General features: G+C 40.5%; 2 protein-coding genes across 3 annotated transcripts; one reads left to right on the top strand and one right to left on the bottom strand.

The window, feature by feature from the left end:
- Positions 1 to 1,216: 1,216 nt before the first annotated feature.
- LOC144583657 (uncharacterized) lies at positions 1,217 to 13,045 on the bottom strand. Its single transcript, XM_078377944.1, has 6 exons — positions 12,924 to 13,045; positions 9,677 to 9,757; positions 7,319 to 7,637; positions 6,457 to 6,621; positions 3,650 to 3,808; positions 1,217 to 2,442 (listed from the first exon to the last, which is right to left on the bottom strand). Exons 3-6 carry the CDS (start codon positions 7,422 to 7,424, stop codon positions 2,318 to 2,320), a joined length of 555 nt encoding a protein of 184 aa, XP_078234070.1. The 5' UTR covers positions 7,425 to 7,637; positions 9,677 to 9,757; positions 12,924 to 13,045; the 3' UTR covers positions 1,217 to 2,317.
- On the top strand, positions 10,179 to 21,469 carry PNPO (pyridoxamine 5'-phosphate oxidase). 2 transcript variants are annotated; one of them, XM_073004324.2, is made up of 7 exons: positions 10,179 to 13,460; positions 14,834 to 14,958; positions 15,458 to 15,557; positions 16,520 to 16,573; positions 17,369 to 17,497; positions 18,230 to 18,300; positions 19,584 to 21,469. In XM_073004324.2, the coding sequence occupies exons 1-7, from the start codon at positions 13,326 to 13,328 to the stop codon at positions 19,747 to 19,749; spliced, it is 780 nt and encodes a 259-aa protein (XP_072860425.2). In that variant the 5' UTR covers positions 10,179 to 13,325; the 3' UTR covers positions 19,750 to 21,469. The 2 variants fall into 2 exon arrangements, with proteins under 2 accessions (XP_072860425.2, XP_078234069.1); XM_078377943.1 differs by lacking the exon at positions 16,520 to 16,573.
- The last annotated feature ends 5,024 nt before the right edge of the window (positions 21,470 to 26,493 follow it).

Genomic DNA, 26,493 nt, shown 5'->3' on the forward strand with positions numbered 1-26,493 from the left:
TAAAACCCCTAAGAACATTTTCACACTTCATGGTCTGTTTCATTTGTGATACAATAATATAAAACTTAGCTGGTCAGATGATATATTTTGAATGCAAGACACCTCTTTTTCTCTCCCTCCCTCCTTTCTATACAGAATTAACCATATTCACAAATACACCTGCCAGTTTCATGTATGAAAATTGCCTTTGTCACATTATATGTATCACACAACATCAAACAACTCTAAAAATGTTCAGCATGTTTCTAGTTCTTAGTCACAGTAGCGAGGGTAATGCCTTGTACTCATATTGTTTTCTATGCATGGAAATGGATGTCTCTGCAGTGGAAAGGTACTTGCTCATGGGTAGACTCTCCTTACAAGCAAGAACCCAGATCTTCCTTTGTTACGCTCCAGTGTGAGGTTGGTGTTCTCTGTAAGAACTTCAACACATCCAAGGTACTGAGGTGTTCATGCATTGTGAGATAGGAGTGCAAATTCCTCACCAGGTGACTTGTGGGTACATGACTTAGGGTACAGTTGTACATGTTTCTGAAAGTAAATTCTGTTGAATCAAGGAGACATAGATAATTGTACTTTCCCATATCAGCAAAGTAATAGTTATTAAGAAGGCTGTGGTTGCTGACTGTTACCAAACTAGGAGGATCAAGGCAAATTAAAGTGTGACATGCTGGCGAACTTATACAGCAATTGGGAAAGTGTTGGTGCCCTTTTGAGATTCAGGGCAAAGGCCGTAATGAATGGGCATTCCACACAGAATACATGGAAATTCTGGCTCATCTCATTACAAAGATCCCAAGTAACTACAACTGAAAACATTGAAGCTTCAAAGAGCAGTCATCATGCTGAATTGCACTAAGACTCCAGTTTGGACAGCTGCCTCATCTTTGAGATTCTGATTGATGCTTTGCCTGTGGCAAAAGTGGCACATCTCTGCATGTAGCCAGTAGGAAGGATGTTGAGTGTAAGTAGAGATTAGAGGAAAGATGGTGGGGTGGGCAAGAACCTTGGTGGCCAACTCAAACTATAACTTGAGTCCTGCCATGTAAATTAAAATAAGGATGTAGTCCTAAGTATATATGCTTGAAAGTTTATTCTATCAAAATAGGACTTGCTGCAGGGAAAGCATCTGTTTAAAGGGGATTATGATATTTGTTTGTGGTAGAATAAGTGGTTTACACAAAACTATAAGTCATAATACAATATAAAAATAATATAATAGTTTAAAAACAATGTTTAAAATGATAGTTTTAAATATGCCAAAGATACAAAAATCAGAACAGATATTCTCAATAAACTGTTTTTAACACTCTTACATATGGGGCAAACTGCCTTTCCCAAAACCCTTGTATGCCTCTTTTGTACCTGTTCCACCATACTTCCTAGTTTTTTGTTTGTGTTTTCCCTTTTTGGTGTCACCACCATAACTGAATTTAGTCTTTCAGCCACCAGAGGGGGTGAATTCTGAGCTGGCAAATTTAACTTCACTAGTTCGGGCATCCATCTGATACTGTAATTGTGCTTTTATATGTGATTTCAGGCTCCAGATCCGGAGTAGTCAGATAGGTACAGGGTTTAACAACATTTTAAAGGCTGTACAAAGGTGGGCATATATACCTGTTGAACAACTGCACAGTGGAATCCAGTACATGTTGCCCAAGAGCATTCAAACAGAAGCCTTCAAGTTGATGAAAGCAACAGGTGTTCTTGTGCTCTGCAGGATATGAGCTTCACTTCTTCGGCTAAATACAAGAGAAGATGCTGAGGCTGGTACTAAGATGACTCCTTTAAACCATAATATACGTATAAAGGAAATGCATCCTTCCAAGGAGAAGGATGATTGCTGTGGCACTGGGGTGGAGAAAGGGATACCAGAATCTGATAATCAGACGTTTTTGAAGGGAGAAAGTAGAGTATCTCAGTAAATGTTTCTGATGGTCAAAGCAGTCATCATGTGCCAGGGCAGAAAAAGATCAGATGGGGTGCAATAGTATTGGCATTGCACTGAAAACTCTTAGATGACCAGATACCTGTTGTGGACAAAGAATAAGATCGAGTCACCACTTCTATTCCATCTGGAAGACCTGATCAGTAAAATCAGATTGTAGAAGAGAGTAAAATCTTTTTTTCAGTAATGATGGCCCACAGCTTTCTCATCCAGCATCCTGGTGCCGCACTTCTGCATCTGCTGACGTGCATTAGCAACTTTTCATCCTGCTTTAAAGCAGGGTCACTGACACAGCAATTCTGTGAGTTGACTGGAATTCGGGAAATGCAATCCAGAAAAAAAAAACACTTGACGTTCCCATTTTAAAAATTAATCTTCCTGTTCATCATCATACTCTAGGCCCTCCAGATGGCAGGTTCGATGGTGAATCCATGCATTCCTCATTTTTAAAACTATCCGCTCCAGACGGGAGATGCGCTGCTCAAAATCTCTCACTGCAAAGAAAAATGTGGTTTTTTCAGTCAGAAATCTCAAATACTGTTCTATCTCCAGAGGAGTAAATGTGTTATTCTGTAAGCCTCAAAAAAAAAGTATTTGACCCTAAGACTTTACAACGATTTCTTAAAGTAAGGGGAGTGACATTGGGAGAGAATGAAATTCAAAAAGTACAGACAGATATTGACACAAATGTAAATATATGCAAAAATCACAACCAACTTTCATCATAAATATCCTGGTTTTGACGAGCCTGATAATACAAGTGAAGGATTAACAAACTGTCATCTCAGTTTGAGCCAGTGAACTGAGTTGCATTGTTAACTTATTCAGTGGCTATGCTGGAAACTCACTTGGAAGTGATATAGTAATGGCTGCCAATTTGAATAGCTTTGGAAGAAGATACAAGGTTAAAACCCTCTGTAGCTGCTAGTCAGGCAGGCAGTATATTACTTCCAATGTCAGTGGTATCACACTGGTATGTGTCAATGTAATTGTTTGTTTGTTTGTTTGTTTGTTTGTTTGTTTCATTGATTTATTCCCCCCCCCCCCAATCTGGTCTAAAAGACCACTCTAGGCGGCTTCCAATATAGTAAAAACAGTGAAATAATACAAAAAACACAATTACATAAATCATATTAAACAGAATACAACAATAGAATAGAAAATACATAAGGAGAGAATAAACAGAAAAGTCAGATATTAACTGGAGGGAAGGCCTGAATGTATAGCCATGTTTTTAATTGACTTTTAAAAGTGTCCAAAGTGGGGGCCGTGCGGATCTCAGGAGGGAGATTGTTCCAGAGGTGAGGAGCCACCGCCGAGAAGGCCTGGTTTCGTATCCTTTCTTTCTGGGCCTCCCTCGTCGTTAGGCTCCTCCGCCTGACCTCCTGGCTCGTGCGGGTGATCCGAGTAGATCTAGGTGGAAGCAGGCGTTCCACCAAGTATCAAGGTCCTAAACTGTTTAGGGCCTTATATGTAAGCATTAACACTTTGAAGTCAATGTGGAAACGGATGGGCAGCCAATGCTGGAGAACACAAGATGCAAAGTATGGTTGCATTCACAACCTTGTGGGGGGCTTCCTTGGCCACTATGGAAACAAAATACTGGGCTAGTCAGGCCTTCTGTCTGGTCCAGCAGGGTTTTTCTTAAGTAGTTATTGCTTGATTTACAAAGAAAATGTCTGGAAAGACTCCCTCACTTACCCGTGTGATCCATAGTCATCTGGATCCTCTGCATCCCACGCAGAATCTCATCCAGTGTGACCTTTGCTGGTGATTTAGGGAAACAGTGTGGATTGGTTTGTGTTCCTGCCTCTCTCATTGTTTCACTGGCTGAGGTAGAGGGCTGTGTAACAGCATCGTCTTGAGAGTGAAGAAAGAAAAGGGAAAGGGAAGAGTTAATGGTATGGCCATCTCATTACTGGGCAGCTATCTCTGGTATGCACAGCGTTTGAAGCCTATCAACTCGCTCATTAGCTGGACAGTGCTGGCCTTTTGTCAGGTGGGGTAGTACTGAAGTTGTGGAATCCTGTATACTGCATACAGTATCCTATATACTGTGAGAAGGTTCAGCAACTGTTCAGTTATTAAGGATCATTGCTGCTACAGACCACAGCTTCCGCATGTCCTGCTTTATTGCCATTCTCATTACAATTTTATTTTGAATTGATTAATCTCCTTTTTTAAGCTTCCAGGGTGAGACAGCATATTTTATCTATCATAACATATATGTGACACAATTCCTTCCATTACTTGTATCAGTTGTAAAGTTACTTTATTGTTATAATCAGAACATAAGCTTTGCACACATAACTTTTATTTTGCTCCTTAACTTTTTATAACTTAGAACGGCTGGATTTGCCTTTACAGTTTTGTCAAATTTGTTTTTGTGTACTTTTACCATTTTTGTTGACTGATTGATGACCACAATTATACATACATGGCATACACAGTATTTAATAATGACACATCAGTTAAAATCCTAAAACTGTGGACTTGGACAGCACCTCAGAAATGAACTCGTCTACCCTGCTGCTTGGTGCTGTCCAGTTTCTGCTTAAGTATCTCTTATACAGTCTAGTCCACCCTTCCCTACCATATGCACCGCAGTAAGCACAGTAAATCTTATTAAATATTGGAAGTGAAGTAGGGGTGACTCTGGTTAGTACTAGGGAGTGCTTGAAGCACTATGGGTGGTATATAAGCAGCACACTTTGCTGCTTCTTTTTTTCTTTAGTACCTGGATGGGAGAACACAAGGTGGTCTCCAGGGAGGGCATGGACAGACTCCTGCCTAAAATCTTGAAGATTCATTGATACCAATCAGAGTTTACAATACTAGCCACAACAGGCCATTGATTTGACTCCGTGCAAAGCAAATTCTTATGTTCTCAGAGCTCCATCTCTACCCATAGCAATCTGTTCTCCTGACAAATACCTTATATCATTAGAAAGTCATTCCCAACACTGAATTCAAATCTCCTCCCCTGAATTTGTTTTCATTGCTTCTAGTCATTTCCTCTGAAGCTATTCCAAAATAAAAATATACTCCATCCATTCAAAGCTAATTAAATCCATTCAAAGCTAACTTCTCATAGACATAAAATTAGGATGCTTTTAATAGAAGGTTTTAGTCCATCAAAAGCATCTTCATTTTGTGTCTGTAAATTTATGATATAAGCACTACCCATAGGAAACAGTCTTCCTCTGTTTGGCCACCTAGCTCAATACAATCTATTTTGACTGGCAGCAGCTCCGCAGGGTCTTGGGCAGGAAGGGATCCTTTCTGTCACCAGCTGCCAGATCCCTTTTAAAAAACACACAGGCAGTGCCAGGATTGAAATGGCACGTGCTACTCAACCACAGGATTCTATAACAGCCACACAAAATGCCTTTTCATAACCCATCTTGCCTCTGAATTTGGCAATGTGGATAAAGTGGGGGTGAAGAGCATGGGATTAACAACATACTTTTTTCCTCCTCCTCCACAGGACACAATGGGGAATCTAATCTCTACCCTTGACACCATCCCCTTGTTACCCCATAAACAAAATATAGGTCGCTAATGTTACATTGCACTTGTTATTTTGAGTAGCACATCTTATGTAGTGAAACAAACAACTCTTATGTGTGCTGAGCAGAACTTAGAAAGTTGCTGTTTAGAAGTAATTTGTTCCCATTACTCAATATAGTCTTTGAACATTAAACTGTTTTCATTTCTCATTGTATTATTATTCAAAAATACCAGTCAGTCAATTAAAATTATAAGAACATTATATAACAGATAAAAGTCTGTTGTTGTTTCTTTTATTTATATACTGCCCCATTAGTGCAAAAGCACTGTTCTGGGCAGTTTAACAAGTTAAAACAAAATACAAGAAAAACTTGTAATACTACAAAAGCTCATTGTTTTTCTTGTCACACTGCTCATTACTTTTTTTATTACTTTATCTGACTTTGAAGGGAAAGGACACCATAGAATTGACAAGAGAACGGCACAAAACTTCCCATTTCTGTCAAAAATGCCCCCACAAAGGTGCTAAAATTCCCTTTGAAAGTAACTATGAAACATTACTTGTTAATCTAGTAAGTAGTAATTTGGATCCTGCTTGTTAAGTTATTTTTGAAGTGCAATTTGCTTGTATCAGCAATGATGGTGATGACAATGATTAAACTTTCCAGAGATCCCTAGGTCCAGAGTACTCGGAATTAGTTTTCCTTTCCTTTCTTCTGATGGTGTTATGGGATTGTGCAACTTGTCCAAGGCTACACAGGCTGGCTCTTCTCCTGGGAGAGGCACAGTAGAGAATCAAACTCCCAACCCCTGGCTCCACTGCCATGTTAAACCGCAAACAAAACAGTGGCAGTTAGCTAATGTTGCTTGTAACTTGCTGCTTCCAAGCTGTGGTACGGACATGTGGTGTGCAGAATAGCCACCTATCTGTGGAGTTGCAGTGGTGATACTATGTAACTGCTTAAACAGGAACAGTTGGCTTAGTTTTTGGCACCAACCTTGGCCTGATGATTCCTGATGGTTCTGGCTTTGCTTCTGTTTCTCCTGTTCCTGCCTCTGTTTTTCCTGTTCCTGTCTCTGTTTTTCTTGTTCCTGCCTCAGCTTCTCCTGTTCCTGTTGCCCCAGCTCGTCATCATCTTCCTCATGCTTCAGAACATAGGCAACTGCCAAAATGGTAAGGACATCTGAAAATGAGTCATCTACACTGGTACTTTTCTGATACAAAGAGATTCCAGTACTTACAAAGTCCTGGATACAACAGCAGATATTCTGGAGTTTTATAGGGCAAAATAATTTGTTAGGTTGTACAAAAAAAGGGAATCATTTGGGTCCAAATAGCGTCAAGGGATGTATTTCCTCTGATTTAACGCATTTACTCCCTGATCCAGATTTGTAATAGTTACACTAATTTAAACAGAGTATCATATCATTTAGACAGGGTATCATATGCATTTTAATGCATTCATGTTTTCATTTATTATATGTGTATCTCTCTTTTTTGTATTTTGTGTAAATCACCCAGAGTAGACATGTTCTAGATGGGTGGTATAGAAGTCTAATAAAATAAAATAAATAAATAGCCTCCTACACCAGTATTTCCTCAGAAATCTATGCCTTGACAGTCTCATTTGCAAAGTAAACTTCTGTTACACTCATTCAAAAAACAAAGCACATTAAATGTAAGATGCATAAGTGAGGAAATCCCATGCTATGACAAACAGATGACTTTCACTGCTTGAGGGAGCACTTCTCCTAAAAACATGATATTTTCATCTACTGTAGTTTGATAACCAGGTTATATATCCTAGGAACTGTGTGAACTAGAAACCCCAATAGCAGCAAGGAAGTAGATGTTTGTACCTGGGACTACCAGGGGCTTAACTTTGGGAATTGGCTTTAGAACTTCCATTGACTGAGGTTTACTTTTGGGGGGTTCTTCTTCTTTGCAGCAACTCCAGGAGGACATGTTTATATTTCCCCCATCTTCCGCAGAAAAGTCCTTATTCTCTGGATAGAAATTAAATCCCTTTGGTCCTCTAATTGCGGGATATGGTCCTCTCTCTCTGGAAGGCAACAAACTGCCAAGCCCAGGAATGGGCACGTGGGGATTGCTGCTTCCTTTTTCTTCTCAGCGGGGTTGGCATTCCTTTTTTGAAGAGGGATCTGCAGCCTTCCCAGCCTAGAAAAGAGTGGCAAACAAAGTAAGAATTGGAGCAAATATCCAGGATCTTCTGTCTCAATAGGTCTACACTGCCTTTGGATCAACTCTAACTTCCACATATTGCATAAATGCACAGTTACGGAAATTGGGGATTGTGCTTCAACCATTAGATTGTTGACTATTTTGTATTTCTGTGCTGTAATCTGTCTTCAGGGTAAAGTACTCTATTGCCCTGGCAGAAGGAGAAACCTTTTACAAAACCTCTGTGTTTCTCTGTTACTGTACAACTGCTAACATTCTCTGCTCTCTGTATCTTGGGTTATAGCCACATTTCAGTGTGTGCAAGTGGGTTGGGAGAAAGAGATTTCCTTACCCTGTAATCAGTGGAGGCTGGGAACTCCAATGTCAGTGAGATGGTGAATCAGGACAAGATACAGTATAATTATTATATCTTGTCCTGATTATTATATCTTGTCCTATGATAATATGACTCTTACAGGAGCTATCCAAGGTGCTGAGTAGCCATAAGGGATTTTATGGGGAAATGTGGAGGGGTAATTCTACTCCAATGTCTAAATCTGGATCCAGTCTTTTATCCTCTCTTATTCTCTGTTTATCTTCTTCTGTGTGTCTATATTGTTTTTAGCTCATTATGAGCTTATGAGTCGTATTGCTTATGAAACACAGTACAAAACAATAATGAGAAAAGTTACATTTTTGGACTATAACTACAATAGTGGCCATTCTGGCTGGGGGATTAAGGAAGTTACTGCCTTAAAGATTAACTCTAACTGTGCCGCAAGTACTGAGTACCAAGTGCCTAACTAGAGCTGAGCTAAAACAGCATCCCTTCCAACATGCTGGCTGTGAATAGAGGGTGGGTGGGTTTAGTATTGACAGACATCAGAGCCAGCTCAATAGATTTTGCTGCCAGGGGTTGACAAGATGGTGCACTCTCTGGCTCTTTGTATTCAGCTGCTGATGGGACTGGATGTTGAATCCTACTTTCATGCTGTTAACAGGTAAGCATCATATGTGAGACATCAGGCTGGTTTGGGGGTGCAGGCCTGATCAAAATGACCAGCCAAAGGCAGCTGCTATTACCCCCTGGCATCTACTGCTGTCTGAGATGTTTGCCTCACTCTGCCTTATTGTAGGGACAGCACTGGAACGAAGAGAGTAAAAGTTGGGGTAACCCTTTTCTGGACCACATATCTCAGAATCCTGACCATGTTGACAAAAACTGCAAAGTCTTTTGGCTTCTTTTTATAGTACTTTTATAACTGCTCCAGGTTTATTACTGTTGCTATGATTCAAACTAAATTAAAACATTGAATTGAGATAATAAACTCCGGAGAACTTTCCCCCACAATCTTAAATTGACTATAATGCCACAGATAATTCTAAATATATTCCAAACGAAGAATATAGAATGAAGATTCTTCTCTAACCATAAGTATGATATTTCTTCTAGTAAACTGCTTAGAGAACGTTTGCTACAATTTCAACAACACTTAATAATAAAAATCCAAATAACCAAAGGGGGGGGGAGGAGAGAGAGAAAGGTTTAAGGCTTAACACTGTTTCTGCAATAAATATTAGAGTTTTATCCCATACGTACATCTGAACTAACCTATTTTAATATGATCCTTTGTGGGCTTGCCTTTTAAAAGTATTTGGAAACTGAAATCTGTTCAAAATAAGTTCTAAATGCATGTGTTGTAGTCTGCACAGAGCATAGCGGGCCAGTTCTGCAACAACATACAGTAGTTTCCAGGCGCAGGTTCTATTGCTGTCCTTAAAAGTCTTCAGTGATCTACACCAAGGTAGATGACATGTGATCTGCCTGGTTTTGTTTGTTTGCTTGCTTTTTATTGACTCCCATTAGCCCTAACCATCATAGCAAATGGTGAAGAATGCTAGGAGCAACTCTCCAGCAACTTTTTGTGAGCCACATTTGTCTCACTGTCCCACCCCCAAGCTAACCACAGAGTGATGGAACCTCTTTTCATCTAAAGCCTGAATTTAATCTCAAATACATTTCCACTCTCACTCACCTTCTCTTTTTTACTCCCTCAGTCCTTTTTTTCTCCTCCAAAAAGATTTTGCAGGAGACTTCATTGTCACTTGGGCGAAGTCTAGAAAAGTAAAGTATTTCCAGATTTAATTAACCATTGTGCAACACTGGAGCAAATACAAAGCACCCGAGTTCACCACACATGAGACAAGACATGGTTATATGATCCATAAATACATATTTGGCATATATATGGTGCATTCTGACATATATGGTACAATTTAATTGGAGAAAAGTTATAAATAATGCAGTTATATGTAACTAGTTATTTTTATTAATCACTTTTACTAGTTACACAGGAGCAATTACACTATATTTATAAAGTAACACAACACATACTTTCAAGATTACTTTTTTGGTGTAACAAAAATGATTTCTAGTTACCTTCAACATTTACATTTTAAGCTCATTTAATAGCATTTTAATGTGAATTGTTCAACATTTATGCCATTTTAAATCAATCTTAAGAGTCAGAGGAGTATAATTTTGTTTTTTTCTATTTTCAATGTCTAATATAGAATTGGCCACTAAAGAGAACCAGAAAGTATTTTCCAGCATTTTTCTGGCCTTTTAGAAAGGATAATACAGTAGTAGCTAAAATCCTGTATTTCTAGCATTGCACTAGAGTGGACAGATTGAATCTGTAGGGATTTGGGTTTATTCAAGCTGCACCTTACTACACTAAAATAAGTCAAAACAATAGGCCCATCTGAATTAAAGGAGCTTATAGAAGAGTTGAATAATCAAACCCTTAGTGATTCAATGTACCTACTCTAGTGTGATTTACTATAGTAAGCAATCAGATTTCAATTAGTGAATTCTTAATACTGTATGCAACTAACTACTTTTGCAACTGAAGTGAGGATAACAATAATCTGGATGCCTAAAAGCAATTAATAAAGCAAAAAGTTTTAAAATAATGTCCCAAGTTCTGCTGTGCAACATGAGTCTAAATGTGTCCAGAAATACTTATGATATCAGGATTGAGCCATGCAGGTGGTCTACAATAACCCCATGATTCTATTTTGTCCCCCGTGACCATCCCACATGCAGTTCCTCTAAACTCAGCTGAAAGCAGTAACGAGTTCAGTTCTTTTGAGAGTTCAGCAGCAATTGTGAGTAATCAGTCCTTCTATGAATTTTATGGAGCCTTCCAGTCTTTGCATCATCTGCATAAGAAGTGGGGAATCTGTGGCTCTCCAGATGTTGAAATACATATCTGGCTAGGTAATCATATCTAGAAGGCTGCCGGTTCCCCAATTCTGATCTAAACATCATGGGCTAAAGATATTTCCTGTTCTATTTATACAAAAACCAAGTTAGAATCAAAATAGAGCAAAAGAAAAGAACAAGAAAGATATTGAACACTTACTCTCAGAGAGGATCCCCTATCATTTGACAGGTGATATAGCTGGAGAAAGTGTCACAATAGAGGATATGTCACCATTACCTTAGCAACATGCCTCAGCCATGGGCATTATTAGTTTTTATGGCTTTTAGTTTATTCATCTTGTTAAATATTGCATATAAGTTATCCTGATTTGACTATATTTGCATGCATGCCTATGGCATACAACCCTGTGTGTGTGTGTATTGGGGAAGGGAATAGAAGGAATTCACATAATCCTTCATGGAAGAAGGCCATTAGATGATGCAAGTCTTCCAAATACAAAGCAAGCCAAAAGCAACTACACACCACACTTTCAAAGCATCTTTAAATGTGTGAATGGAAAGACACCAAATGGTCTCTCAGTTGTCTAACTTCAGGCATGCTGGCCAACCTCACAAGGTAAGTTTCAAAACTGTAGACATGTGCATCAAATGTACATGTTATGATTCCACTCATAATGTGGATATTGCTAGTTCTGTTTTTTTACTACTTTTTGTTTGTTTACAAATCACAACAGCGGAAATATGAAAATGGGCTATCAGGAATACCTCCAAGCTCTCTGACCTGGCACCTGGGATCCAGTAATGAAGGAAAAAATAATTAATGTCTCTTAGGACAATGTTCTACAACTTCAGGACTGCTGCAGAGAAGGCCTTACTTCATGTCACCACCCAACAACTTTCAGAGAGGGGCCACCTCTGAGGAAAATCTCAACAAATGGGTGAGTTAATATGGGAGTAGCATTCAAGAGTATGTTGGTCAATGGCCACTGACCATTTAGGGCAAGGATGAACATTTTCTGGATGACTACATGTTTTCAGCTTCAATTCTGACTGTTCTTTACCACTGGCTGTGCTAGCTGTTTTCTTCCTGCAGCAAAGAAATGGCCAAATACAGCTATCCATAACCAGACAAGCGTCAAATGCCCAGCCCTGAGAGGGCCTCAGTACTAGGGCATTGTAGCCAAGGCACCCTGGCAGAGCACAGAGAGTGTCTCAGGATATCCAGTCCACCATATCTGGTTTTGAGAAAGGATCACATAGGGCATGGCATGTAGACCTGGCTAAGCAGTGCTTATAGGCGTGCAGTTCTTTGCCACCTCAGATGGAAGATTTTGTGCTATCAGTGGAATGCCCACAGGAGTACTTGGTGAACAGGCATTTTGCGCACACAAAAATGCCCTCTACACTAGCCCATGTTTTCAGAACATGTGTCATAACCTCATACTCATCTTGAGACTCCAACGCAATGCTGTAGTAGACCTAGCACTTCTGATCAACAGGGATTGTAACATCAAACCACCCCTGGAAACAACTCCCTTATTCTCTTTGTGCTTAGCCATCATCCTCACAGTAGTGGGAGACATACGGATCTCTCCATGAACAATATATTGTATAGTACCAAGCTATCCTTACTGTAATGCAAAATATCTGAGGATAGTTTCGCCTTGAATGAGCAATTAAGAGCCATGTGCTTTTCAAAAGATGTTAATTTAGTGTTGTTGACTAATCCATCAGCCTGCACTGCTGGACTTTAGGGGGAGCTATGTATTTATTGGGACCGTCACAATGTGCCCCACAATTTAAATTAATCCATACTGCTGCTTTAGACACAAGTACTCCACAGCCATCCACATCCCAGCCAAGATGATTCCCAGAACAGAGTAGCCCACGGAGTCACTAAGGGCAAGAGCGCAACCATGGCCCTAAATACATTTGCTACAAATGTTTCTCCCACCACCTCCTCCGTTTTGTATTATATGGGATAATTCGCCTTATGGCAGTAATCAGAAAATCCACGCGAAGAGGTTACTCTGCATCGCTTCTATCCTTATCACCTTCGAAAGTCCCCTAGCCTGGAGATGTCCGTTTATTGTGTGTGGGAACCAACGTCTGCCTCCCCCCTCCCCCCCGAAGCATTATTTGACAGCAGACACAAACACGCCTCTTCCTGCCCTCCTTACTCTGCGAACTACTGACGGAAATCCCCTTCCTAGTGATTAATTCGAGTCCTCCCTTCTGATTGGTGGCGCTATATCGTTCTCCTCGTCTGATTTGCTGAGCAGGGGTGTGAAGAGGTGGGCCAGAATAAAGACTTTACCTCTTATTGGTTGTAAGTTACTTCCTCTTTTCCAGCTACTGAGAAGAGAGAAGAGCTAAAAGGCGTGTCTAGATGTTCGGGTCCCGCCCCCTTGGTTTTATTTCGCGCCTGCGCTTTAAATGCAGTGAAAGTGATCTCGATGCTTAGTTGCGCGAGACAGTTGGGGTTCTGGGGTTTGGGAGCGACCAGCCTTCGTAGTTCAGGCCAGCTTCTGACGTCCTCTTACGCAATGGATTTGGGGCCCCTTCGGAAGAACTACAGAGGAGACGAGGAGGTGAGCGAATAGGATTTGGCATCGGAATAACTTTTCCACTGCCAGGGCCAAGAATAAGGGAAATCTTAAAGTGGAGAGACACTCTGAGCATGTGCAGAGTGCGTAGTGTTATTGAGCCAGGGCTTGGTTTTTTTGGAAGCTGTGCAAGAAATAAGAAAATTGATGGTGCTGAACATGTATAGATTGTGTACCTGCCCCGTCTGCAATCAGGGTTTCAGCCAGACTTAGTACATCTCAACATACAAAGTCAAGAGGGATGAAGCCAACCTGTTTGTGGCCGAAAATTGGGGGGGAATGACTTTTTACTATAATTTCTAAGATCTCCTTGTGTGTATGACCCTTTCTTATGTTGGCTGAAGATTTCTGGAAGCTGGAAGCCCAGAAAGCCCATAACCATTTCAGCCTCTATTTTTATTTAGCTCTCATTTAAATAAGTAATTTATTGGCAGACATGAGAGGAGCCTCTTCCAAAAAAGTGAGGACTCTGAACACGTTCAGGCATCTCCTGGGCAAGGACAGGTTGGCTGATCCTGCCACTCTGGAAATGCCATTGGATTGTCTCAGACGAGAATGAAATTTATTATATAAACCTTCATATTCCATCTTATCTACATTACAGCTTATATCACAGTAAAAATAAAAAAATGTGTTGAATGCAGCAATGAATAAGATCCTAAAAAAAACCATTGTGCCAAATTAAAATGGTAGGTTAAATAAAAATGCTTTCATAACCACTCTTGTAGTAGAATTAGTACAAGATAACACACTGACTAACTGAAATAGAAGACAATGCAAAGCATGCCAAAGTATATCTTAGAGGCAAGATTGTCTGTTTGTTTGTTTGAAATTATTGATAGAAGGATTGTTTCGAAATGGCTGGGAATTGAATTTGTTGGTAGGGTTACATGTATTTGTCAGGGCATGAGAATTGGTTTCAAATGATGGGTAGATGGAGGAATTGCAGATAGGAGAAAAGAGTGGGAATAAAAAGTATTGGGAAATGCATCCTTTCCCAGCAGGCAGAAGCACATGAAAGGTGACTTTTTAAAGGGTATCAAGGCTGTTTATGGTAGGATGTCGTAGCCTGGGAGATGAGGGTCTGAAATTGCATGGGGAACTTCCAATGATTGAAGAGCTTCTTGCCTTCAAAAAGTCACCCTCAATGTGTGTAGAGGGTTTTGGAAAGAGCAGCTAGTAAGCTCTTCTTCCTCATGTATTTATTGTGCCCAGAAGTCAAACAACTGAACGGGATTCTTTTGGAGGAGGAGAGAGTGACTGGAAGTGTGATTGAAACAGTTGGGCGCTGACAGCAGAATGTGCAGCTGAAAATGTGAATGTTTTTTATGGAAAGTGCTTCATGCCCTCTTCCGCAGGCTTTTGAGGAGAAACATCTTGTCACACTTGACCCCATTAAGCAGTTCTCTGCATGGTTTGAAGAAGCAATGAGATGTCCATTGATTGGGGAAGTAAATGCTATGTGCTTGGCCACTTGTACCAGGTAGGAACTGTACCTGAATTGGTTGCATTCTTATTGTTTTGTTATTAATTTTCTCTGTGTGTTGTTTGCCTGGGTGTTCCAGTTATCAGGAGAATTCTTTTTCTTGGCCCCACCACTTTTATAGGTGCATTTGGTAGGGACACAAGAGAGGGCCTTCTCTGTCACAGTGTCCAGACTCTGGAGCTCCTTCCCATTCCTTCCAGAAACAGACAAAGACTTTTCTCTTCAGGCAGGCTTTTCCTCAATGACTGGCTGAAGTTTTTTTTAATGGAGTGCGTCTGCTTTGAATGTGTTTTTGGTGTTGATTTTGTTTACCATTTTTAGTGTGGTATTTGTTAGATTCTTTTAAAAATGTTTGTATACATATTGTTTTTAGCTTGTAAATATTGTTTTTTTTAATAATGCAAGCCACCCTAGGTCCTTTTTAAGAAGAAGTGGGAGGAGGTTAAAAAAATTTTTTTAAATAAAATTTCTGTAATCTGTGTTTAATTCTTTCTAGGGATGGAAAGCCTTCTGCTCGGATGTTGCTTTTGAAAGGTTTCAGCCACGAAGGCTTTCGCTTCTTCACCAATCACGAAAGCCGGAAAGGAAGAGAACTGGTGGGTGGCATCTTGGGTAGGAGAATTTTTTGACTGCATATGGATTGGTGTCGAGACAACTTGTTGCAAAATTGACTTTGCATACAGACCTGTGTGAAAAGGAAACAACAGTATCAGTTCAGTTTGTGTTCAAGGAATGGTTTATGATCAAAACTAACAATGTAACCAAAGAAAAATTGGCAGTACTGTACTTTCATTTTTCATAGTTCTTGTTCTATTAGCTCTGACTCATGAGATTTTGCTACCTCAGCAAAAAGTGTTTCACAGTTAATGTGATGCAATCAGAGGGAAAACATCTTGCCTTCTCTCTGTTAAAGATGGCTCTTCTGTAATAAACAGCCATTTCAAACAGCTGGGAACACTCAAAGAAGCAGATACACTATAGGCTCTTGAGAAAGAAAGGGACTGTGGAAGGAGGTAGGCACAACCCTGTTAATGTGCCGCTATATCTCCTTGAACATACTTAATCTCATCAGATTTTGAAAGCTCAACAGGATTGGGCTTTGTTAATGGCTGAACAACAAACCATCAGAGAACATCAGGTATTTCCAGATAGGCCTAAGGAGAAAATCCTTAGCCTAAAATCATGGAAAGTTGCTTTCAGTCAGAGGTGACAAGATTAGCCTAGATAAGGCAATGGTCAAAGGCAGCTTCTTTCTTTTCTACAATGGTTTAAAAAAATAAAACCTCCCCAATCTCAGTGATTCCTAATCAAGCAAGCTATATGCCTCCATCTTGGAGAATTCAGGAATCTGTCTTAGCCCACAAGCAGGAAACTTTTTGCTCTCTATATACATTTTGGACTACAAATCCCACAGTCCCTTACATTGTCCATGCTGAGTGGGGCTTCTGGGTACTGACGTCTATAAAGTCGAAAGTTCACCAGTTCTCTCAGTCAATGGGTATATTTCTTACTATTGTTTTCATTGTTGCATTTTGGTGTTTCCCCCCACTCTTCATAGGATTCCAACCCATTTGCTTCTATGGTCTTCTACTGGGAGCCCCTCAATCGCCAGGTAAACTCTCTTTTCTGCCTCTGCTGATGATCATTCTTGTGGTCACACTGGAAGTTGACGAGAGATGCAGGCTGACATGGTCAGAAGGAGCTTCGAGGAATGTAATCATGATGCCTCCTTTTAAGGTTCTGGTTGCTCCAGAGAATTCTAGAAGATGTATTCCAAAAGCACAGATCTATACAGTGGTGCCTCGCTTGACGAGGGGGTTGGGGACCTCTGATGTAGAAGACGAAAGGGTAAAAACAGTGATGATTAAATGGGCGCAAAACTTTGGTTACAATATAGATATAGGTGAGTGTACTCGAATGTGGAATGAGAATTATAGATGGCTCAAACCAGTAAATTTGAAACAACATCATCTGCACCAGGCTACAGCATAGGAATCTACTCCCACCCCACTTCTGATACATCCCCCTTGCTATTCTAGGCACAACAGGCAAGGGGCATCAGGAATGTACTATAATAGCTTTTTTAAGCTTACCAGTTGGATGGATTTAGGAAGGGATTGTGTGTCTGTGGAAGGGAAAAGGGGGCACAGGGACATCTGTGGATTGGAGACCATTGCATGGGTAGGCTCTTTTATGGGCTGGAAGCCTGCAAAAGCAACAGAACAGCCATCACAGAACAGCTGTGATAACTTGTTGAAGTTTTAAAAGAACTGATTTCCATTGGGATGAATTCTTCACCATTTAATCCTGCTTACTTCTAAGCTATGATGTGAACTGCATAACAAAATCTCTTTAGCAGAAATGTCCTTCCTCTGGTCTTGTGCCTTGAACTGAATGATCTTTGCAGGTGCGAATCGAGGGCTCCATAGAGAGGCTTCCTGAGCAGGAATCTGAGAAGTACTTCCACTCACGTCCAAAGAGCAGCCAGATCGGGGCTCTTGTGAGTCGGCAAAGCACAGTGATCACAGACAGAGAGGTGAGGGATTGTGATGCGGATGTCTTGGCATTCCCCTTTCTTGGGCTGCAAAAAGAAACATGGCAGTCTTGTGTTCTGCACCGTTTCCATCCCTTTTGAGTATTGGATTGTTACCTCTACCAGCTCCCTGCTTGATCGCACTTTGAATTATACCAGTCTACCACCCTCAATGCACTGCAGTCTTGTCTGGTTTTGGAAACTAAACAAGATTGGGCCTAGTTTGTCTTTGGATGGAAGACCAATATGTAATATCCATTTTAATCTTTTTCATGTTTTAATCTTTTAATCGTATTTTAAATCATATATTATTTAATCTATCTATTAAACTTATTGTGTTTTTAAATTGTGTGAATTTTAATGTTGTGAGCTGCTTTGGGTCCCTTGTTGGGAGAAATGTGGCATATAAATAAAACTAATAATATTAATAATAATCTAAGTTCTTTCCAGGTGGGCTTGGGAAGGAATCCTGCCCAAAAGCCTGAAGAGCTATGGTCAGGCACACTCGATAGTATTGGGAGAGATAGATCAATGACCTGACTCAGAGTAGGGCAGCTTTCCATGTTCTTATTACAGGAAATTTTCCTTGGCCTATGAAATGTGCATGCTTCAACTTAACTATTTGGGGGTTGTTTACAAGACACTGCTAGCAGCTTGGCGGTGGTACCAAGCATCTCTTTACTTGTCTTTTTATGACTGCCAGCCTGAGATCTTCTTGTCCCTTCCTTTTTTTAGTATTTAAGGAGGAAAAATGCAGAACTGGAAGAGAAGTACCGAGAAGCCAAGGTACCTAAGCCTGCGTATTGGTGAGTTGGACCTTTGTGTGTATTTTGGTATGGAGTTTTCCTGTGATCTGTCTTACTTCATAACTCACTGCCAGGCCCCTTATGCTAATGTCAGAAGTTTGAAATCTTCACAGTGGTGAATTCAGTAGGCTGGTAGAAATATGAGCCGAAGTGAGTGAGGGAAGTTAGGGAAGTGCAGGCTTTTGTAAAGCGCTCTGGAGCAGAACAGAGTAAAATGGCCGTTCCACTGATAGCTGGCACTTGACTCATAAACCAGAGATTCTCCATCCCTAATTTACATGGTAACATAAGCAGAAACTTAAGGAAAATAAATATGGCTCTGGGTCTAAAGAGCTCATAGATTGTATTTTGATAGTGAAGAAAACAAACCAAGGAAAAGAGAACCTTATCATAAACAGAAAAAATGCTTTTTTTTCTCTCTTTAGGAAGTAGCAGTGTTGTAGCAAAAACAACAGTCTTGTGGCACCTTTAAAATGAGCTTTTGTGGATATAGTCCATTTTCACAGATGCATAGTGCACAGTGTTCAAACCATAGGAATATATGCTCTCTGGTTCTGGGGGTAGGACAGGCTGAAGTAAGAGGTCAAAAATGACATATGTATTAACACTGGTAACATAAACATCCTGGCCATGGTAACATCAGTTACACAAGTAATTTACCCTTTAAAATACTAAAATAATGGTTTCCAAATCACACAGCCAGTAAGGCCAGAGGCCATGCTGATCATGAGAAATTGTAGCCCCAAAGAACAAGTTTTTCCATCTGAATTAAAAACAACAACACCCTAGATATTTCTGAGGTGATCTGGAAGCTTGTCCTCGGATTATCAAATCTGGAGCAAGGGAGAAAAGAAACAATGGCTGAAAACCAGGAGTCATACCCAGAGTAGGCCCATTAAATCAATGGGGATTTGGCGAATCAACTTTGTAAGTTCCATTGATTCAATGGGCCTACTTAAATGTGACTTCCTACTAGATTTCACCCAATGTATGACTGCCCACTTGATGCAGAATGTGCTTTCCAACTTCTTCTGGGTCACTGAGCAGCAGTGCTGGTGTTCCCCTGCCTTCATATGAGTAAGATGGCAGACAATTACAGTGGTGCCTTGCAAGACGAATTTAATTCGTTCCACAGTGAATGTTGTCTTGCGATGATGCACCCTATGAGTTTAATATTTTATGACTTGCAAGGTTAAAGGTCAGCCGAGGCTCACAGAACCTCCCTACAAAACAGATTAGTATTGGTGATATGGATGTTTGATCAGTGTTTCCTTCTCTTCCAGGGGTGGCTATATCTTAAAGCCAGATGTCATAGAGTTCTGGCAAGGGCAAACAAACCGTTTGCATGACCGCATTGTCTTCCGGTACGTCCAGGACAGCAGCACACCTTTGGGGCCCATGACCCACAGAGGAGAAGGGAACTGGGTGTATGAAAGACTCTCCCCTTGAAAAACTTTACATGGTTCAGCCTCTATACATTGTTCTTAGAATATCTGTGCCAAAATCTGTGTTCCCTACTTATTCCTGAGACAGAGCAGGCCAAGGACCAGTGGGACAAGACATTGTATCTTCATGTAAAATGACTGGGTTCAAATCATTGCTCAGCAGTAATTAGGACCTTGTACTGGACACTAACTCTGTGCCTAATCTACCTCGTAGGGTTGTTGTAAAGCTACAGCGTGGTTATCCCTATCTAGGCAAACTACAAACGTAGGTGTTTAGAATGCAACTCTGGTACAGCATTAAGCTGTTCACACCTATTTGACTTTTGTACCTTCAGAATCATGGCATCTTGGGAATTTATGCTGGAAAATAGAATTCTCAAACCCACATCTAAAACCCATGCTCTTGTGATAACAGTGGTAGGGGATCATGACAGACTGGGTTAATTTTGTAACAGGTGGATAAACTTTATGTGATTCTACGTTCATGAAGAGCAGATAAATTTCAGTTTGGTGTTCATAATGGCAGTTAAAATGCTTTTTATTTAGGTGGGTTTTAACAATAATGACTGCTGAGGAAGGGGCTTTTACTGAAAGTTACTGTGCTTATTCTTGTTCTCTTAGTTTTGAACTAAACTGCATTTTAATATTTTCATTTCTTTTATTATGTTTTCATATCATCATACAGTATATTGTTTTGATTGCACCTGTTTTTATTGCAGGCAGCCCTGAATCTCACTTTTAGAGAGAAAGGCGGCATATATATTCAATAAATAAACTCAGGTAGTTGAACACATGAAGTAGAACATACTTGTGCTCTGCAGTTTGTAAATTATGCAGATTGAGTGGATAGGCACAATTCAGCAGCTATGATGAATTGTAAAAACGTAATTCTGGGTGAGGACCAGAAATGATGGAAGCCAGGAGATTAAAAACCAGAAATATTTTCTTTAAGAACTGGTGTGTGAGCTTGGGTTTTTTCTCTTCCCTCCTGTTCCTTTTTTCTTGTGTATCATCACACTTCAAGTATTAGTTTTATTTTACTTCCCCCCCCTTTAATTTGTAAAAGCTTAGGAACTTGCTTTAAAAATAATAAAAAGGGAAAAACAATCTTCTTAGGATGCTGGAATCTGACCTGTGTATCATATCCCTTGCATGCCTGGCAACCCAATAACACACAGAATATGGAGAGTTAGACACAGACGTTGTGTCTCAAGTCACTTAAGAGAGGCAGTTTTCCATCGCCCCCCCTTCCCCATCTGCAATACCCCATACTATATCTCCCACTATTCCTAAGGGGCCCAATTTCAGTTCAGGTAAGTGCAGAGGGACAGGACAGGTGCAAGAACCCTTTTTACAAGTATTTGTAGAAGGAATATTAGAGCCCAGACTAATCATTTTTGACTGCAGGACCCTTGTTCCACTTTCCCAATGTGACATGTATTATATGTGCATTTTGGAGTGGTTTTGCCAAACCATAACTGGTTCTTGCCTAGCCAGAAATGTAATTGCAATAGTAGAAAACTAACTGACCTTTAGGGCATCACATGTATTTGTAATTTCTTTTTGTGCACTGTGTTGTGTTCTTTATAAACAGTGTTCAGTGGCACTGTCCCCAGAAATCCTTGTCATTATGTCTGGTAGATCTGGCATCTCTGTGTTGCTATCTACTGTCTTAGAATCTGTGCCTGTGTATGCTTTGGACAATAAAAATCTAGTGAATGATGGCTGAAGGTGACTCTGGTTTAATATTAACTTTTGTCCCGTTTTGTTTTAGGTACACTCTCACTCTTCTTGTTATGCTCAGAAGAACTTTTGTGCTTTTAATTTCATTAGACCTCTGGTGACACCAATTCAACAGCAGTTGGTAGTATTAGGGATTCATTGTGTTCTTTGTCTTTGTCTTAGAATCAGAAAGCCTTTTCGGATAATATTCATTCTACAAGCGTGTGCTTTTTAAAACCACTTTTAAGTGATACAAATGTCTTTGTAAGGAACAGCAACTGAGCGCTAGAGTTTAAAAGGGTCAATCCAAGGCATTTCCAAATAAAAGGATCAGGTGGCAGAGAGATTCTCAAGTTTTTGCTTCCCTGTGTGTTTTATGAACTTCCAGATGCCTCAGCCAACTTGGTCAGTGGTCAGAGATTCTGGGCAATTAAGCACAAAACGTCTAGAGCAATGATTCCCAACCTAGGGTACATTTACCCCCAGGGGTCTAAACAAGGACATTTAAGAGTACACAGGGAAAAAATTGAATAATGGTATGAGAAGGCACATATGGCAACAGTGTAAGACAAGATACAAGTTAAAAGTTGTGAAATTAATTGAATATTATGAGTGGCGGAGTGGGTTTTCTTCAATATATTCATGAAGGCTTTCATGGCTGGGATCTAATGGTTGTTCTGGTTTTTTCGGGCTCTTAGGCCATGTTCTGAAGCTTGTTCTTCCTGACGTTTCGCCAGTCTCTGTGGCCGGCATCTTCAGAGGACAGGTTGCTGTCCTCTGAAGATGCCGGTCACAGAGACTGGCGAAACGTCAGGAAAAACAACCTTCAGAACACGGCCTAAGAGCCCGAAAAAACCAGAACAACCATGGGTTTTCTTCGTTATTTAACCTTGAGAAAAGCTCCATTCCCCTGCTTTGTTATTTTGGTGAGTGGTGGGGAGCTCCTCCCTAAACTGTGTGTTGTGGACATGCCATTACAGTGTGCATGCTCAGTGGTGCGCCTCACGCAGGCTCAGCTTTCGCTCCCCTCTACTTCATGAATATTTGAATGTAGTTGCACTAGTACCAGTGTATATATAAGCGGGTGCCTCAGTCAAGCCTGTGAACAGTGTTCAATGAAGTCTTCTGTGATGTACAGTATTTACTTAAATTCAGTGTATCTTTTGAGCTTTGAATGTCTGTTCACCTTTTTATTCCATTACCTTTTAATCCCATTATTGGAGTATTTATTTTTAATTGCAACTAGAGATGGGAAGTTTGTTTACCGCCACAGCAGATGTTTGGCAGTTCAACACCCCACCCCTTCTTGTAGGCACCCGATCAGAAGCCACATCCAGGCTTCCTGGTCCTGCCTCTTCTGGCCATTGCTTCTGAGTGGGCGCCTGCCAAAGGGGGTGAGGCGCTGAGCCACCAAACACCTGTTGCAGCGGGGAACAAACCAGGCCAAACCAGCAGTTCGGGCCCGTCTCTAGTTACAGTATATAAATTTGAAATAACAAACATGCTGATTAGAAACGTTTTGCTAATATGAAGGGTCCAGGGTACATCCTATGTACTTGTCTTCCACCTGAGGAAGTGGATTTTGATCTAGAAAAGCTCACACTGAAGTAAATGCGTTAATCTTTAAAGTTCCACAATATTTAGCTCTTTATTTTTAACATTTTTTATACTGAAGAAAACATAAACATAAACCAAAAATACTTCTACTTGCACAGCATTATTTGCACTAACATTGAACTACCTTTTTTCATAACCACCTGTCTCCATTCATGCCAACCTTCACCCTCAGCGCTAGGTTTGTATTTTAATTTTTCTTAGATTTCATTTTCTTACACTTCTTCGGATATTTCCATCCACCAGGAGGAGCTGGTGGGCCTCTTCTCTGGTGTACAACCTGAGTATCACTTTGCTCTCATTCTTGGGTTGAGTCCCAGTGAAACTACAGCCTTGATAACCTTTTGCCCTCTCTCAGCTCCTGGTACATATTTGCCTTCTCAGTCATTGCTCCTTTGCTTGCTAATCAGAGGTCAGGATCTCCTCAGTCAGCTCACTTGTAAGGATGGGATTCCCTAGAGGCTAGGAGAGTTCCCCAGCTAACTAAATTAGAAACATGAAGAGTGTTTCTGAATGCTTCTAAAAAATCACTTCCCTTGTTTTGCCCTGTGGCTTCAGGTTGCCACATTTTAAGATTAAAAGCAAATGTACTGTATACAAAACGGAACAGTGGGGAAACTGTGTCCCTGTGTGTGCAGAGCAGCTAAAATTTATTTTATTACTTTAATGTATATACCGCCCCATAAGTGCTGAAGCACTGTTCTAAAACCAGTCCTTACCCCCAAATTCCCTCAGATACTGGGGTTCCAGGCTGAACAGTACAGTCTGACTTCCCATACACGTCAGCAATTTTGACTCCTGTTTTTGAAAGGAAATAGTACATATTTTATTTATTTTATTTTTGTCACTCTTCAATCAGGTCTGGATTTAACAAGATCTTTCCTCCACCTCCTGTCTCATGTTACCCGGCCATGTTTTTGAACTGTAAGGTAAAGGTAACTGATCTACCGAAATTGTCAAAGACTATATGGGATTGGACCAAGTGACATGGATATATCAGAACTTTGCTTAGCTCACTCTAACCTTGACACTAACTTTCCCTCACAGATCTGAGCTGAGGGCCCCATTGGGTGAAAACTGTAAGAATATTGAAATTTGGTATGAAGGTGATTATCTTTTGCCCTCAGATGTTTGATGAGGATTGTTAAAAAAGGAAAGAAAAAAACCTGTTTCTGTATAGCTGGAACCTCACAAGCAGAAATTCAGGCCTCTACTTAAATCAGAGCAGTGTGATATTTGCAAAGAGGCAAATTGGTGCTAACATGAACTACAGGGCTCGTCACAAGCAAAGAAGGAACAACTGGGAAACTAGATTTGCATGAGGCTGTTCCGTCTGTATTCAAATAAAAGCCAGCTCAAGACATTTTGTTGCAAGAGGCAAATGACAAACTGACACACTCACTCTGCTTTATTTCTCCTATAGAAGCTGACTAGATGGTCAGTTGAACCAATGTCCATTGCTGGGGGGTGCAGATTTGTCTGTATCGTGTAGACAGTTTTGTTTCCAAGACAGTGCTTCTCAACCAGCAACACATGTACCGTTAATGGGACACAGTTCATCACAGTTACACAGAGGACACTCTCCTTCAGTTCCCCCATTCTCCTAGAAGTTTGACATCCTAACCGTTCCTGAGCCTGCCACTGTGACCTTCTGACAGTTCTGTGGTGTGTGACTTTGGGCAGGGAGCTTGGAGGCTTCCAGCCTTTGCTACAGTTTTCAGCAGGCTCAGGAACAGTTGCCTTCAGCCATTAAAAAAAGAAAGGAAACAGGAAGTGCTGGATGGACATTTCTGGTTTTGCTTTCAAGAGGTAGGAGACAAAAAACCCACCACCACCCAGTCCCTGATGCAAATATTATTGCTCCAGGAGGCCTCCAGAAATTGATTTTTAAAACCTAAATTAATTTTAAAAATATTTTAAAATTATATATATATATTGGGTATGTAGATGGAAATGACCTAGGGAGGCTGCTTGTTGTCCACCAGTGTACTGTTAGTGACTGAGCACATGTTTTGCCAGACTGTTTCTTCCTGCTCACTAAAACATCACAAATGGTAAATATGCTAGTAAAATTGATAGATGACCTTCACAGAAGAAGTCTATGCTTCCTGTTGGGGTGATACCTACATTTTGGTTGGCTTATAAAGGTTTGAGCAGGATGGGTTTGAGCACATGGCTACAGAGTCAAGAACTGGGTGTTCAAATCCTCACTTGGTCCCTGGTGAGGGGGGTCAGCTGAGATCTTTCAGAGCATATGTGGTTAATTAGGTTATGTCCCCAGCCACCAGTGTGGCCTTGGGCAAGCTGCATTGGTCCAGAGTGCCATCAGAAGGATACTACTTCTGAGTATTTTACATGAAGGAAACCCTAGGAGGCTTGGCGTAAATTGGAACTTATATGGTATGTTAAGTACAAAGGTATTGCATCTGTTGTGTTTGTGGCAACATGGCAATACAGTACAAGAATGGATTTTCTTCAATCTGTAGTTGGTAAATTAGCTTACTCTTTTTATGATCAACTGTGAGGTACCACAGCTTTGTCTGCAAGTTTGATATCGCTGGTGTTCAGTACTGAAAGATTTGTATGTCTGGACAGACAATGTTATAAGAGGAAGAAATACACATTTCCCTTAACTTCTGATCTGACTTTAATATAAAGATGAAATAAAAGCATACAAAGGATTGGATGCAATTGAAAAGGTGTTTTTGTAGCCACAGATCTCGAGCAGAAGTGACTTCACAAAGGATCTTGCATTTTTAAAGAGCAAGGTGTGGTCAGCTTTGAAATTAACTGGAAAGAAAACAGGGACATTTCAGTGTAAAGAAAAGCTGTATTGTATGGAGTTATGCTTTGTGTCAAATTCTCACAGGCACACAACCCTACCCACGTTGCCCAAAGAGAACTTTATTTCCTTCAGCTGTCTCTGTCCTTGTTATCTGGTACCAAAAGGAAATAATGTCCTTTTGTTCCAGGATGAATCCACCCATTAGCTAAAAACGTAGCCTCTTTTGTAGGGTGGGACAAAGGAGAAACCAGGTCTTTCTGCTGCTGTCAGAGCTTGGGAATAGTTCCTAGAACGCTCCCACATTGGCCATGGGGTTAGGGGATTCTGGGAGCTGATCCAAAAAGCATCGTATCTACTACCCCCTGCCACCGTGTTATACATTGTTGTGGTGTCACAGAATAGAAACAAACTAAAGGCTTCTGGGAAAGGTTCTAGGATTGAATGCTGAACATACTTCAGGCAGTATCAACAAGTCTAGGAAGGGGGGGATGATGACGAAAGTGGGATAGGTGTGATCTAAGGCTGACCCAAAACACTTTGGTTTCCCAAGGTGAAAATTGCATGCACACATACACATCCATTTCATGTTCAGAAGCTGATTGTCTTATGTGGCAGACACAGATTCCT

This window comes from Pogona vitticeps, chromosome 6 (assembly GCF_051106095.1).
Source record: "Pogona vitticeps strain Pit_001003342236 chromosome 6, PviZW2.1, whole genome shotgun sequence".
Classification (NCBI taxonomy): domain Eukaryota; kingdom Metazoa; phylum Chordata; class Lepidosauria; order Squamata; family Agamidae; genus Pogona; species Pogona vitticeps.